The sequence below is a fragment of the Sminthopsis crassicaudata genome, chromosome 2, assembly GCF_048593235.1.
Source record: "Sminthopsis crassicaudata isolate SCR6 chromosome 2, ASM4859323v1, whole genome shotgun sequence".
Lineage (NCBI taxonomy): Eukaryota > Metazoa > Chordata > Mammalia > Dasyuromorphia > Dasyuridae > Sminthopsis > Sminthopsis crassicaudata.
In genome coordinates, this window is record NC_133618.1 from 630,705,648 (window position 1) to 630,721,886 (window position 16,239).

Below are 16,239 nucleotides of genomic sequence, written 5' to 3' on the forward strand. Positions count from 1 at the left end.
CATGGTATATTTAGTTCTAGGTACCACGACTGAGCACTGAGTCTGGTAACCAGGCCATTAAAGGATGGAAACTTAGGTCTTGTGAGGAACAGTTGAAAGAAGTGAGAGCAGTTAGCCTCAAGAAGAGGAAACTTGGATTGGACATGACGCATGGCTTCCAGCATTTGAAAGGCTGTCATATCAATGAGAAGTTTAGAGTCAGGGTAGTTCCAAAGGGCAGAACCACACAATCCTTCCAGTCCCAACATCATGGTTATTCTGATTGATGCTGTGTAAAGGTGAACTTTTTTAATAATAAAGATGTCCGACAATGACCTGAGCTACTCTGTGTGGCAAGAACCTTATCTCTGGATGTATTCAAGTGGTCAGAGTTGATCTGAAAAGGAGACTTCCTCATGGGGTAGGAAATGGTGCTAGATGGCCTAATTGATTGTCTGAACTCTCAGATCTTTTGTAGCTCTTCAGTTACTTGTGATCCTCTGGTGGAAAGGAAAGGAAATGAAGGGAAGGAGGTCCCCAGATAGACCCAAAGAATTATCAGTGACTAGAAACCTTTAAATTGCTCTCAATGTACCTATATAAGCACCATGGCTAATTTATGACACCTTTGGCTTTGCTAAATTAAATCTATCCTTGTATTTTAAAAATTTTATCCCAAAGGAAAAAATTAACGAAGCTAGTAGTTCTCAGGACTTTTCATATTGAATCCAAGGTTTCATCTATACAAAAACGGGAAGCTACTATCTTGAGTTGTCAGCAGAGGAACATCTGAACGTTGGGGTACTGACTCTAGATAGCTGCTCCTGGGGATGGTGCAGGACTCTTAATGGTTGCTTTTAGCACTATGAAAATTAATTAAAATTGGGCTCCTGCATTTTTTAAATGATCATATGGATGGACTCAGACTGCTAAAATAAATGGTACTCTACACTAGAGACTGAAACTCTGAATACTAATTCTTTTTCCTCTCCTAGATAATACAGATTAATTTGAACTCTATAATTCCATCTGTCAGTGGTCCAAAAAGGCCCCAGGATCGAGTAGCTGTGAGTGATATGAAAAGTGATTTCCAAGCTTGCCTAAATGAAAAGGTAAATCATTTCAGGGTTGTACCTTCTGTGCTCATTAGGGAGAGGTAATTATTACAAAGAGATACTCAGCATACAGTATCCTTGCCGCTTTCAGTAACCCAGCTAAGCTGTTTCTTTTGATCAGCTGTCCCAGCCTTGCAGGGAGAGTGGGTTCACTGGGGCTTGGTATTTGGTACACTGTCCCTGATGATTTTCTAGCCCTACTCCACAGCCTCCTTTTGTTTAAGTCTTTATGACTGCTTTGAGATTGCCATGATGGAAGGCTTCTATGGGTGTCTTCTATGCCCTTGGTTTGGTAAAATGGAGGCAGTTGTGCTGGGTAAGCTTAGCAAGGATAATCTGGAAACTGACTCATTTGTAGAAAGAAATCTCCTTCCAGTCCTGCAATCTTAGTATTGGTTAAATGGTGAGGGAACAGTGGGAGAGAAAACTACAGTGTTACAGGAAGGGCAGAGGAAGCTAATGGATTTGTACAATTTTGTGCAGGTTGGATTTAAAGGCTTTCAAATTGCCGCTGAAAAACAAAATGATGTCGTGCCTATTCAGTATGAAGGAATTGAATACAAATTGTCTCATGGGTCTGTTGTCATTGCTGCAGTGATCAGTTGTACCAATAACTGCAATCCATCCGTCATGCTTGCTGCAGGTATGCCTTAGGTTTCGGCCAGGTGCCATCTTTGGTCATCCAGCTACCCATCACTACCTGGGACATGATGCAGAAGCATCACCACCAGCAGATACTTCATCCCTCACATGGCACCTCACACCCAAGAGGCTTTTTTACAGGTTTTAATTGGATTCAGGATGTTTTTGGACAGTTGGTTATAGACTTAGCTTCATTATGTGGAAACAGAGTTCTGGTGATTCCCCACCTGTTTGTTGAGAAATAGGTGACTATGTAAGCCTTAGGCTTTTCTTATTATTGCATGTTTGAGTCTAGAGTCATGGTAATCAGTTGTGAGTCTTCCTCTTTTTTCTATCCCTAGTGCTATGAAGGTGTTTAAAAGAAGCATCAGAAATGATGTCTGTGTCTGAGAAGTTTAAAAGACCAAACAAATAGAAAGCAATTAGTGAATATATTTATGTATAATTGAGTGTAAAACTTTAATTGTTATTATTTTTGAGAATTTTTTAATGTCTATGTATGTATGTATTTATATGTATGTGTGTGTGTGTGTGTGTTTAAATTATAAATGATGCAGAAAGCAGGAATTTACCACATTGTAGGTTATTTTAGTGGAAAAAGTTGACCTTCCAGAGCAGCTGGTCTGGCATATTTTAAGGCTTCGTGATTTCATTGGTGTGGATAGTTCCCTCCGCCAGGACAGCTCTCAGTCCTTCTGTGACTTGGTGATAGGCAGTCTTCAACAGGTTGCTGTCATACTAAAATAAATTACCTTAAAGCCAGCCTGTGGATGAGCCTTTCTAAGCTTAGGAAGGCTGGTCTTTGATGGGCAAATAGTCTGTCTAAAACCTTTCTGACTTGGGGAAGACCTTGTTGGAAGTTGTGCTGCTTTCCATGTGTGTCTTTCAGAAGCTCAGAGTCATTTCCATATCATGATGAAGTATAACAGTAGCATTTTAATAGAGGAAGAAGATGAAGTCTACAATAAAAAGGAGTCTTGGGTTCATTTTATACATAATAAAAAATATTGCCATGTCCTCTCCTCTCTGCCTTGAAGAGGAAGAGATGTTTGTCATCTCTTTTCAGAGATCATTTTATTACTCCAGTCTTGGGGCAGGAATTAATGCAGTTTTGAAATATCTTTTTTTTTTTTTTCTTTTTGGTCCTAAGGCTTATAATTATTTGAAAACTGGTGTTCAAGTAACATATTGACTTTTTGTAGGTCTGTTGGCAAAAAAAGCTGTTGAAGCTGGTCTCCGGGTTAAGCCTTATATCAGAACAACCTTATCTCCAGGCAGTGGGATGGTTACACATTACCTCAGTTCAAGTGGAGTGTTACCGTATCTCAGTAAGCTTGGGTAAGTGGCAGTTACTGCAATGCAGAGTAAGGCGCCCAGCCTCCAGAGAGGGAATGGGAGGGGAAGGCAATGATTCCCACACCAGCCTTGCTTACAAGTGAGAAAAGTACTTTGCAAACTCTGACATGGGGCATCAGATTTGGGCAGCTCTGATTTGGCCCATTCCAGTGCTAGACAACAGGTGAGCTGCTGGTGCTGGGCTGGTGACGTATAGAGATGCACCGACAAGCACCAAGCAGCCCCCACCCAGAGGATCTTCCCTTTGGGGGACAGCACCTCTAAGCACAGACAGAAGCCCAGGAATTAAGTCAGGTGAGCAGGAACAGCTGGAAGAAGCCAGCAAGGCTGAATCTGAGTTCTCGAGCTGGGAGAGAGGGGAGGGCCAGGTTTCATTACCACTCAGAGGAGTCTGTATTTGATCCTAGATGTGATAGGGAGCAACAGGAGCTGATGGAATGGATTAGGAAGTAGGACTACTGCTTTATCAGTTAGAAAAAGGCCTGTATGGTTAGAAAGGCCTAAGAAACCCAGAAACCAGTTAGGAAGTTGCTTTATTGGATCAGGGCCTATGAACTAGGTCCTGGAAGTGGAAAGAAGAGAGATGGGACATCAGTTATGCTGGTGGGCTTGACAAGTGATTGGGAGTGGGGGAGGTGAGGAAGTGGGCAGTCTTCCCTTTCCCTGAGGAAGAACATGAACGAGGAAGGACAAATTCATGCTTGTGAATCTTGATGGCGGTCCCCCTAACAGAAATAGTGACATTTAGAAAATGGCACCTTTGGGAGAAAAGTGAATGGGTTCTCTATGAGACATGATGAGCTTGAGATACCTCTGAGGTGTTTACTTAGAAAGGTTCAGAAAGCAGAACAAACACAGACAGGTCGATTGATCCAAGATATTCACTTTGATAAAGATGATCATTGAGCCCATAAAGATGATGAGAGGAACTAGAGGAGGAAGCAGAGGAAAGCCCGAGGCAGAGCTTCACTGGGTAGTGTGACACTGTAATGGTAGAGTTGCCATCCGATAGAGCGAAGGAGGAGCCATATAGATTTAGGTAATGAAAGCCCAAAGGAGTAAGGGTGGTCAGTAATGTCCAGTGCTGTGTAAAGGTTCAGAAAGATGAGGCTTAAGGAAAAGAACTTGAGGTTTGACACTTTGGATCTGTTTGATCATTTTGCAGAGACTGGTTTCAGTGGAGTTAGGAACTTGGAAGCCAAGTTGCCAGGGTTGAAAAAGTAATGAGAAGAGAAATAGAAGAATGAATAGATGGTAGCTAAGAGCAAGTAGAGGCAAGAGAGGCCTTTTGAAGGATTGGGAGACTTGTCAGCAGATGGCAGTGAACTGGCAATAAGAAGATGAAGATGATGAAGGCAGGATGGTGGGAGGGGCTAGTTTGGAGGATGATGTGCCTGAGGAGCCAGAGGTAAAGGAGACTAAGAGTACAAGCAAAGGAGTTCCTTCTTCCTCAACAATTACAGGAAATTCTGTGGGCTTCAAGTCAAGGGACTCTGGTATTTATTTGAGATTAGGTATTTGGTGAGATTATACAGATGAAAAAACCTAATGAAACCCATGCCTGATGTGTGGCAGATTAAGTGACTTCACTTAATTTGTTTAACAAATATCCATAATGGGGCAGAGATTGTGGGGAAAGGAGGGAAATGCATCTACTCTTTCCTGGTATTAAATGTTCTATAATAATGGGGCAGAGATTGTGGGGAAAGGAGGGAAATGCATCTACTCTTTCCTGGTATTAAATGTTCTATAATAATGGGGCAGAGATTGTGGGAAAAGGAGGGAAATGCATCTACTCTTTCCTGGTGTTAAATGTTCTATAATAATTTTTCTCTTTTTTAATGTAGATTTGAAGTAGTTGGTTATGGATGTTCCACCTGTGTTGGAAATACAGCTCCCTTGCCAGAAGCTGTTCTGAATGCAATAAAAGAGGTAATGTTTATAGATTAGCAAAGACAGTTTGAAAGATGCTCCTAGAATTTTCTTAATCAGTTCCTAGTTATTAAGTCCGTGATTAACTTCACAATCTTGAAAGAATTTTGCAATCTTCTTTAGAGTCACTGCTGTCATAGAAACAAGAAGTGGAGACAATGAGGGTAGACAGCTTTTGCAAGGAGTGAAAAGATAGCTGGAGGGGAAGTCAAATTTCCAAGTTAGGAGGGACCAAGAAGGGGTTCTGGTCCAGTCTCTGACTGGAATGGAAATTCCCCCTTTAACCTGGCTTATAAGTGATTACCTTATCAGGAGGTCCACCTTCAGCAATGGAGGCCTCCTCTCTGAGTTGCCCATTGGAATCATTACTGCAGAATCGGGGCGTTGCAACAGTCTTGAAATTTGTCTTCAAGTCTGGAGTTTGTCAGACTACCTGAAAAGAATTCCCTCCGCCACATCCCCAGTGAGAGGTCAGCCAGCTTTGGCATGAAGGTCTCCCAACAGAGAGCAGCCTTTACTCTCAGAAATTTTTTGCTTATATCACAGCTCAGTCTGCTCTGTAGATCTATCTGTTGTTGCAATTTCTGCCCTCTGGGGACAAGCAGAATTATTTTAATAACTCTTTTTGCATAGTGGCCCTTCAGATAACTTGAAGACAGTAATAAGATCATGTCATCCATGCTGGCAGGCCTTGTCTTCTGCCACTTAAATGTTCCCACCCTTTAATCAGTTCGCTTGTGTCATGGCTTCCATCCCTCTCAGCATCCTGGTTGCTGCTCCTTCCTTGTTCCATAAGAGAAGTATTGGGGCCATGAAATAAGTACTAAGTTTAAATATCTATCTTCTCTTCATCTGCTTTGTTGAGATCAGAGAGAATGGGGGGCTGTGAGTCCAGAAATCTGCAGAAGGAAGATCTTTTCTCCTTGGTTCCTTCAGCTATAAAATGAAAGGATGGACTGAATCATTCCCAAGGTTCCTTTTTAAGCAGTAATTATATGTTCCTAGTAATAGAACCTGTTTTTGGTTATCTTGTTCCTTCTCACTTGTGCTTATATATGTAAGATCTTTCTTCTCTTGAAATGAAGTTCTCTCCCCCTTTTTTAGGGTGACTTAGTTGCCTGTGGGGTGTTATCTGGCAACAAGAATTTTGAAGGTCGTCTTTGTGATTGTGTCCGTGCCAATTACCTTGCTTCACCACCTCTAGTAGTAGCTTATGCCATTGCAGGAACAGTGAATATTGATTTCCAGACTGAACCTTTAGGTAACTTGATTTCTTAATATATAGTCTTTTTGATAATGGGGTTTATTCTGTAAAATAGTATCATTTTTATTAGGGATAAAAATTACTAGTATACTTATTTTCTTTCTATTTATATATCTGTTAACACAGATACTATAGCATATACATTCTATTGCTTGATCTGAAGTAACCTATAGTAAATTATTTACTTGGGTAATGATTAATAGCTTTGAAAAGCAATAAGCTTTTTATCATTCTTTGCTTACATTGAACATATTTTAAAACCTTTTAAAATAGGCACTGATCCGCAAGGCAAAAACATCTACCTACATGATATTTGGCCTAATCGAGAAGAGCTTCATAAAGTAGAAGAAGAACATGTGATATTCTCTATGTTTAAAGAATTAAACGAAAAAATGGAGGTGAGGATGCATTCTTAAATAGTGGAGCATAACTGCATTGTTGTGCCTTACACGTGGATTTATGAATGTCATAAGGCATTTTACTTAGAAAATGTCCATTGGAAATGAATTGTTTTCAGTGTCAGATTTGACATGGCTTCGTCTCTTTTATGACTCCCTTTAAAATAATTCAAGGCTCTCAGAAAGGAATCTGATCACCTTTAGTTAACGAAAAGAACTGCCATTATTTGGGTAGGTGAAGAACAATGGCATAGAGAGGCTCAATTTACTGAATTAAAGAAAGTACCATGGACTTGCATGGGGCATGGAGGATTGAGAGATCCAGGATCTTGGGACCATGGGGCAAAACTCTGGTGTTGGATCCTTTCCTGATATTTTGGCGCACTGCCAGGGACCATATATAATGAACTTGGAGTAAATAAGAGAGAGGAGAGAAGGAAGCATTAGGTCAAGGGTTCTCAAACTACGGCCCGCGGGCTGAGGTCATTTATGCGGCCCACCAGGTTATGGCAAATAGACCGAGGGGCAGAGACAGAGTGTGAGCTTTTGTTTTTACTATAGTCCGGCCCTCCAACAGTCTGAGGGACAGTGAACAGGCCCCCTATTTAAAAAGTTTGAGGACCACTGCATTAGGTTATGTGAAAGTAGCTTTAGGTAGACTGTAATAGTTACCTTGGAAGGTAGTCCTCTGTTCTTATCTCCTAGTAAAGATCTGGTAAGGATGCTCCTCCCTTTGAAGGTTTGTAGGTTTATGTATGTTCCCCTTCGGCCTCCGTATCAGACAGAAGTCAGCCTTGTCTTGGATCTGACCTCGTGGACAAACATTCTGAAAAGTAGAAGTCCTATCAGTACCTTTCCCAGTAGCTTTCCTTTCCATCTGAATTGTGCTAAAGCTGCCTGATCTCCCCATGGCATCCCAGCTTTCTGGGGCACTGTCTTTGGGGCTGCACAAGGAAAAGCCTTCCATAAATTTCCTATTTATTAATGTAGTTTTTCTTCACAGAAGGGAAATAAGCGGTGGAATTCCTTAGACGCACCAGATTCTGTTTTGTTCCCATGGGATTCGAAATCCACTTATATCAGATGTCCATCCTTTTTTGATAAACTTGTAAGTATTCAGTTACACACTTTTAAAACGCAGTGCTGTTACTCTAGTGGGAGTTATGCCATTTGTGACCTTTCAACATCTTCATTGCTTATCTTATAGGCCAAAGAGCCAGTTGCACTGCAGCCCATTGAAAATGCCCACGCCTTGCTCTATTTGGGAGACTCTGTCACAACAGATCATATCTCACCTGCTGGAAGCATTTCCAGGAGTAGCGCTGCTGCTAAGTATCTGACAAACAGAGGGTGTGTATCTGAAAGGGTTTGATCTGAAGGGGATCTTTTCCAACCAGCCCTGAGGTTGCTTCCTACTGAGACCACTCACATTTATGCTGCTTCTCAGAAGTCATACATGTCTGCTTGTGGGTGCGCTTGGCTCAAAGCAGAGCTAGACCACTAGTCCTTTGACTTTGGAGCTTTACATTCAAGTAGACAGCAGCTCAGGAAAAAAAAATAGCAATTTCCCTTTTTTCTTTCTAAATCTTGTTCATTTAAGAGACTAGTTTAATGTGCCCTGCCAGAATAAAGACTGATCATTTAGATCCTATTACACGCCCATTCAGAGAAATGCATGGAATTGTATACTGTGTTTACTTGGATCATGACATACAAGCTTGGAGTCAGTTGGTCACAAGCACCCTGGAATAGATGACATACAACAATGATAGCCCTCTGCATCCTGATAAATGCTTGGGAATTTACAGTGAAAATAACCGTTAATTCATGAGATAATAATCTGAGGGTAGGTAGATATTATTTCACTTTTTAATGATTAATAAGACGTTACCTGGTTACTTAATAGGTACCATGACACCATGGTGAAAATGTGCACAGAACTCTTTGCAGAGCTCTCTTCTGGCTAGTTTAAGAAGGATTTAATGGCCATTGAAAGAATTTATTGAAAATGCCATGTGAAAAGTAAATAACTATTCTGTAGAAAGACCACTTTATTATCATTTTCCCCAGAAAAAGACTTCTTTCTTAAAATACTTATTTCTTTAGGTCTTAGAGAAACAATTTTTAAAGAAAACTATAAGTGAATATTTTTAGAATAGACACTCTTAAATCTAGGATCTTTTCTATGAAGAAAATTTGGGATTTTTTTGGAGATTTCTAATATTGTAACAATGAGAACTAAAATTTTATATATGTTTAGGATGATCTCCACTCTGGCAAAAGTTCAGAAGTATTTTGAGAAAGCCTTCATCCCATTTTCTCTCAACTCTAAACTGTAGAAATAAAACCAACAATTTTGTTAAATTTTTACTTGTTACAATTTTGTGTATCTAGCTCTTTGTCTTATGGACAGATTTAATCTATAGAGTTTATAGTCTCTCTTTCAAGAAGCACTGGAAGTCATAGTTCATCCTCATCTAATTGATGAGGAAACTGTGGCCCAAGGAGATCAAATGACTTTTGCTGTGAAAACATAAAGCAAAATCAACTTAAATGTTTACTGTAAACATTCTAGTAATCAATAGTGATTTCTCCTTTATCTCAATCTTGGGGTTAGAGGTGGAGGAGAGGGGAGTAGGTTGTATCTTTTTTTTTTTTTTTTTTTCCTATCCAGTTTGGAATCTGAGATTTGTATCTTGTTTTATAGCCTTACACCTCGTGAATTCAATTCTTATGGAGCCCGAAGGGGTAATGATGCTGTGATGACAAGAGGAACCTTTGCAAATATCAAGCTCCTAAATAAGTTTATTGGAAAACCAGCTCCCAAAACAATCCATTTTCCATCAGGTCAAACGGTGAGGATAGATTCACACCGAACTATTTATTATTTACTAGTTTGCTGACTTAATGGCTAATTTTTGTTTGTTTTTACTCTCTAGCTGGATGTATTTGAGGCTGCAGAATTATACCAGAGAGAAGGTATTCCATTGATTATTTTAGCAGGGAAGAAATATGGCTCTGGAAATTCAAGAGACTGGGCTGCCAAAGGACCATATTTGATGGTATTTTATACTTTTATACAACTGTTCTTGAAGAATTGAGAGGTGGGAGTATAAATTACTTTAAATCCATTTGCAGCTTTTTAAATATGAAATGTCATCTAGACATTTGTGTGATATTTGCCTTTGGTTAGTTGTTCATTTTGATTTTTTTAGAAGATTGTGGTTACATTTTTATGTTCTCTTACAAATGTTGACTAGAACCAGAGGAGCATTTTTTTTTTCTTTAAATCTTAATGTACTTATAAAGTTGGAGCCAGGGATTTTGTTATTTTTAGCAAAGAAGGAAAGAAAGATAAATAGATAGATAGACAGAAAGATAGATAAATCATGTCAGTCATTGTGCCCTCCCATCAGCTTACTTTTTCATACTCAGAAGGATTGTCAAATCTTTATTCATTTTGTGTCTAGAGAAAGACCAACTTGTGATGACCTATAGGTAGAACAGCATTGAGGACAGTTTGGGAGATCATGCTCTAAAATCTTTTTTTTTAATTTTGACTGCCATGCCCAACTTTTCAAATAGGTTGATTTTACTACCTCTCATTTGGGCCACTGTTATTTAGTTCTTTTAGGTCCCTTCTATTTTTGTTGCGTTTTTTCGATCATAGATCCACTTTTTATATGCAGATTTTCCCAGGGAATAATAAGAGGGAATAAGTAGACTTAACTACCATCACGGTTTCATCTAGTGCCTGGCCTGGGAAAAAATGTCATAGTTTATGTAAAAGCCATTGATTGCCACGCTTTCTTCTACAATTAATCTCAGTAGTGCTGAGAAGAATATTTTCATGTGGTGGGGAAATGGTTTAGAACATCTAGAAAACACCTTTGACATGCCAGTCCCAGGAGGGGAGAAGTTGTCTCATCTCTGTTTCACAACACAGAAGACTCTTCTAGGGAGTTTTAGAGAAATCACTGGAGAATCTTCTTGTAGCATATGCCATATATCATTTCTCTTTTCTTAGAATTTGAAGGAAATAAAAATTTTTTATTATAGGGTGTGAAAGCTGTGATAGCTGAGAGTTATGAAAAGATTCACAAAGACCACTTGATTGGAATCGGCATCGCTCCACTGCAGTTTCTTCCAGGAGAAAATGCCAGTTCCTTGGGCCTCTCTGGCAGAGAGCAGTTTTCTTTTTCATTCCCTGAAGATTTGTCACCGGGAGTCACCTTAAATATAAAGGTATCTGCAAGATTAAGTCTGTGTCTGTGTACCTTCCAGAGCAGCACCCTGCTCACAGATAGCCACACTTATCCTTAGTGGCTGTCAGGGGCATTGTGGGTTACTTTTTTAATTCCTGTGACATCTCTACATTCTGACAGCCTCATCTACATAAAGCATGCCCAAGGTGCCAGCAAGGGGGCAAAGCAAGTCAAAAGCGATGCTGTGGAGTGTAGCCATTTTACTCTTTTAAAAGCCAGCTGGCTGTCCTAGAACCCGGTATCATTCACACCCATATCTGATGAGCTCAGATGTCCCGCCCCATTAAAAGGCTCACAACTGATTAATACACATAGAAGGGGCAGGCTTTACAGAAGATAGACCTCACAGCATAGCGAGGCCTGGCTGTCCCACCACCTGTCTGGTGGCCATCCAGAAACATTAAGCTTTTGGGTATTCTGCTAATTTCACCAGACTGCTAAAGACTGCTCTGGTCTTTATTTTATTGAGGAGGAGAGTCTGTCTACAAACTTGACAAAACCTGGAAATCCAGTCTGTGAACAGTCAGGTGGCTGGCAAGAATCCTGGCTTTCTCACCCTTGTTCTTAACTGTTTTCAAACTCTGCTTGTTTCCTAGTTTCCAGATCTTTATTTCTAATTATAAGCTGTTTATACCACCATTAAATCCAGTCCTGAGACTGGATTGAGGAGAAGATCCGATTTTAGCTCCTCCCTAAAAGTAAAAGTTAACTAGCACATTTGTAGTAAATAATAAATTCCAGTTGATTATACCAATAACTGACATTACAAGGTCCTTGGAAGTTTGCAAAAATCCTCTTCCTGTGTTATCTCATAGAATCTTCTGTGCTACCTGGAGGAGGAAATTCCCATAGTTCTATCGTCCCACAACTGGGGAGTGGGGGGGTGGGATGGGGACCCACTAGGCAGAGTAGACTTCTTCATTCCATCCACAGCCAAACCAAGCCCTCCCCTGGTCCCCACCTTTCTCATGATGGAGCTTCCCCACAATTAGCTGGATTGGCTCTTTGTGGATGGCACGGTCTGTTGCCATATCCATACCCACAAAGCTGTCGTCTTGGCTAAGACCTGCCAGGTGTGACGCGCTTTGGCAATGGCACAGCCTGTGGGAGTCCAGGATCACCTCCACGCTGCTCGAAGCCTTCACTAAGCATCTGTACTTGGGTTTAATAGCTCCTCTTTTAGAATAGAAAAGGCTTCTCATGCCCGCTTGTAATTAAAAGATTTGTGGGAGACGTCTGATCGAGAAAAGTTAAGGTGGTAAGAAGCACTGCCCGGCAACCTTGACAATTGGCCCGTGATCCATGCAGAGCTCTATTACAGAGACCTGTGCTCAGTGTGGAAGGACTCGCCCGGCCCCTGCCCTAGTGGGATTTATTCTGGCAGGAGAATAGACTAACAATGCATAAGAAGTCAGTTGTGACCAAGAACCTTGTCATCTCCCAGGGAGAGAATCACTTTTTATAGGCTGAGGGTGGGGATGGAGAAGGGCCAAAGATGCTTTATTTAGGAGGAATGACAGTATGATCTTACTGGCTGCCATTTGTTTTGTTTCTTTTTAAAGACAAGCACTGGAAAAGTATTCAGCGTGAGTGCTTCATTTGAAAATGATGTGGAAATAACATTATACAAACATGGCGGATTATTAAACTATGTGGCTCGAAAATTCTCCTAGTATCTACTGAACATGGATCCCTTCCGTAATTGGTAGCTGCCAATGCCTTGTGTGATGGACCTAGGAATCCATACCATGGAGCTCCAAACAGTGCTGTATGCTCAGTTATCTCATCCAAGGGTGTAAATGATTGTGAATCATCGTAGTGACCACAATGAGATCTTTCTTGATTTTAAATACTATACGAATGGTGCTATTAACATTGCTAAAATCAGCCTAAGTGTGTTGTGGAAGAGAGCTGTAAGTATGGGGGGTGGGGGGGATATTTTATCAAACCATTTTGTAAATAAACAAGGCGGAGTTTGAACTTGAATTGTGGTGAAGACTATTATGTAAGAGCAGCCTTCCTGCAGTTGTTTTTTTTAGTTTTGCACCTTTAAAACTGGGTACTACTGTTTGTTGGTTTAAGAGTAACAGATTGACTTAGGAGAAGCTAAATCAGATGATCGAATTCTGGAAGCTGAGAAACTGGGTTCTGAATGGACTTTTATTCTGTAGCCTTAGAATTGAGGTAAGCAAAGCTGGTGTACTTAGGTAGGTGTCTGCTTTAGTTTGGAAATAGAGGCCAGAGAGATGCAAGGGATGTGGTCTTGAGAAATAGAGTTTTGTGTACGTGAAGATGGGCCTTTCCAGACTGGGGCCTGCTTTTATCCAGGAGGAAGGGGAGACTAGCCTATTCCAGAGCAGTCTAGCATGTTACCTGTAAGATGTAAGTTGCAGGTAAAGCTGTGAGGGATGATAACAGAACCACAGATGAAACAAGTTATTTGCTTTCATGGGAGACTTACTTCCAAGTATACATCATTGACTAAAAACTCACCTTTTACTTGTTCAAGATCTGAGAAAGGAACTATTTATTTAACTAGACAACTCTAAAAATGATCTTCTCCAAGCTTTTAGAGATGGCCTGAAATTATATCAGATGTTCAGTCTAAATGATTAGGTGTGAAGTGGCTGAGCAGTCTAGGTAGTTTTAATTTTAGTATTTTAAACACATTTTGAATGATTTAAAAACATTTTCTGGTGCTTTGAGTCATCCGTTTTATTTCTTTGGATCAGTTTTCATGCTAATTGTGTTACCCCCTATGTGAGGGCAGTGATGTTTAATCTGTTCTGAACACTCTTGTCTTGCAAGCATACATTTTTGCTTACCAGAATGAATTCCTTGATATAACCCAAAGAAGCTGGACCACTCTTCTATTACCCAAGGGCTTAGATGGATATTTCTGAAGCTTTTTATAAGTTATTTTCAATTTAAGGAATTTCATTTTAAGAAGTAAAAGTGAGTGAAAGGAAAGGTAATGTAGTATTCACTTTGAAATATTATTACAATTTTAAATCAATTTAGCGTTGCATATAATAGGAATCATAAAACCCTTCCAATTATTTAAACCAGTGGACAGGGACCACTGAGTAACTATTGCACAGAATTCCCAGTGTGAGAGTTTACAGATAAGTCATAAATATATATTAGGATGATAAAATGTACTAGATTGAAGCTAAATGACTTTTCCTCTCCCTTCCCTTTCCTTCCCCTACCCCCATCATGTGCACTAAAATTCTTGTCTTATATTATTTGTTTCCTATCACTTTTAAACCATATTGTTTTTTCGATACTTTATCATGCTTTTATGTATCCTTGTCAGTGTATTTTTTTAATTTACATGGAAACATGTTAGAGTTGGAATTGTTTCATTCTAAATGTTAAAATGGCCACGGTGATTTTGAAAAGGAAATGCTTGACTTCAATAATTTGAAACCATGTGAAAAAAAAATCTTTATCCACTTGGGGCCATCTGAAGCCTCCAGATAGAGCTGCAAACATGAACAGATCAACTGTTTGGCCCTGATGAGGCCATTTTGAACTCTCCACCAGGAATAAAACCTTTATAGGCATTTAATGTCTAGTCGGTTCAGGAGCCATTGTTGTGGTTAGTGAGCCTTAATGTGTTGTCTAATCCTAGTTACCCTTGATCTCCTGTTTGTATATTGCAAGTAGAGTTTTCTTTCCTGGGAGCTGGCTAGTTGGGGCTTCTCAGAACTGCTGTTGACCAAGAGTTGTTACAAGAGGGGAATCCTGGCATTCAGTGCCGAATCTGCTGTGTGTCTCTTTAGTTTGTCACCCTTTTATGCATAGAAGATGTCTCTTGCACACTGAAACCAGAAGAAATAAAACTGTTTAAGGAAAGGAAATCCTGTGGATATATCACAAAAGCACCTCGGGGTTTGTGAATTCAAGTATAGTTGTAAAAGCCCATCATCACCTGAAGTATTTGGGTTTTTTTTAAAACTTTAACAATAAATTGTTAAGTGGAACATCCAATTTCATGACTTACAGTTCTGCTGCTCTTTGATATGAAATTGGTGAAAAAGGTCTCTCATTCACCAGCTCTCTGATAGCTAGAGTTGTTTTATTCTGTGACTGACTGACTTCTGAAGAGAAGGAAATGAGCTGCATCCCCTGGGCTTTGAAGGGAGGAGTGTGGTCCCTTAGTCACCTTAGATGAGTGAGGAGGGGGGGACAGTCCTATGGAAATGAAGCCCAGACAGCCCAGCCACTGCCTAAGCTATCTGGAAGATTTCCCTTTTTGTCAGTCCAAGCGTTGCCAGCATCGTTTGCACCTACCTGTAGTAGGGTGGAGAGAATTTCTTTGGCCACTGTGGGAGTTGTGGTCCCAATTAAAAGGCAACTTTTTTCTTTTGGCATTTAATTTATCTTTGAGGATGGCAGAGGGAACAAAATGGACACCCTGAGCCTTCCTTGGTTTGTTTGATTTGGGAAAACAAAATAAAAAAAGATATTTGGGCTTTGGAGATGTTTATTCCCCAAATTGTGATAGTGTTGCTGTTTCTATCCATTTGACATCTAGTATATGGCTATAGAACCATATGTATAGTAATCACATTTGAATAATTGCAAATCAATGTCTACTGTTTAAAGCCAACAAAACAGTATAACAGTTTTAAGTTCAACAATGTTAAGTATTGTATAGAAATATATCTGGAGGCAAAGTTCAATTGATGACAATTGTGCATATAATGTTACCAATGTTGTAAATTATTTTTAATAAAGAAAATTGTATTATCACTGATTTGGTTTTTTCTGTTTAAAAATACTTAAGATTTAAAGAAATCCAACTTTGATAAAATCAAACTAAAAAGAGTTTTAAGATTGGAGATTTCTTACACAGCCTTTTTTGTAGTCTCATTCACTTGTTCATAAGGATCCTCAGATTCTAAGGACAATATGGAGAGATCACTTAGTCTTAAATCACTCATTTCTATATGAGGATGTTGAAGGCCAGAGAGATGACTTGGGTTTGAGGAGCAGTGAGTGACCATCACTGCAAAGGGTTGATTTTGAAGTCATCAGACCAAGGTTTTAGGCAAGCAGCTTTCCCATCTTGGCCTTCTTCCAACAAACGGAAGCATTACACTTAGCTCTTGAAGAGCTCTGAGTTCTAAATCCTGTGATTCTGAGTGGCATTCTTCCCATTATGCCACAGAGAGCCATAATTATTCGTTACTCGTTTATTTGACCAATTGAGAAGGTGTGTAGTTCTCCAAGGACAAGAACAGTTTATTTTTTAAATCATAAACTTAATAATAGCCAAA

At 39.8% G+C, this 16,239-nt stretch overlaps 1 protein-coding gene across 1 annotated transcript in view; it reads left to right on the top strand.

Annotated features, from left to right (window-relative positions):
- Positions 1 to 15,712, top strand: part of IREB2 (iron responsive element binding protein 2) — a 34,825-nt gene extending 19,113 nt beyond the window's left edge. The window contains exons 11-22 of the mRNA XM_074296467.1: positions 975 to 1,091; positions 1,578 to 1,737; positions 2,939 to 3,074; positions 4,940 to 5,024; positions 6,129 to 6,285; positions 6,562 to 6,686; positions 7,690 to 7,794; positions 7,894 to 8,036; positions 9,394 to 9,541; positions 9,626 to 9,748; positions 10,746 to 10,931; positions 12,514 to 15,712. Coding sequence (XP_074152568.1) covers positions 975 to 1,091; positions 1,578 to 1,737; positions 2,939 to 3,074; positions 4,940 to 5,024; positions 6,129 to 6,285; positions 6,562 to 6,686; positions 7,690 to 7,794; positions 7,894 to 8,036; positions 9,394 to 9,541; positions 9,626 to 9,748; positions 10,746 to 10,931; positions 12,514 to 12,624 — 1,596 coding nt within the window. The 3' untranslated portion in view covers positions 12,625 to 15,712. The remainder of the gene's footprint in view (positions 1 to 974; positions 1,092 to 1,577; positions 1,738 to 2,938; positions 3,075 to 4,939; positions 5,025 to 6,128; positions 6,286 to 6,561; positions 6,687 to 7,689; positions 7,795 to 7,893; positions 8,037 to 9,393; positions 9,542 to 9,625; positions 9,749 to 10,745; positions 10,932 to 12,513) is intronic.
- The last annotated feature ends 527 nt before the right edge of the window (positions 15,713 to 16,239 follow it).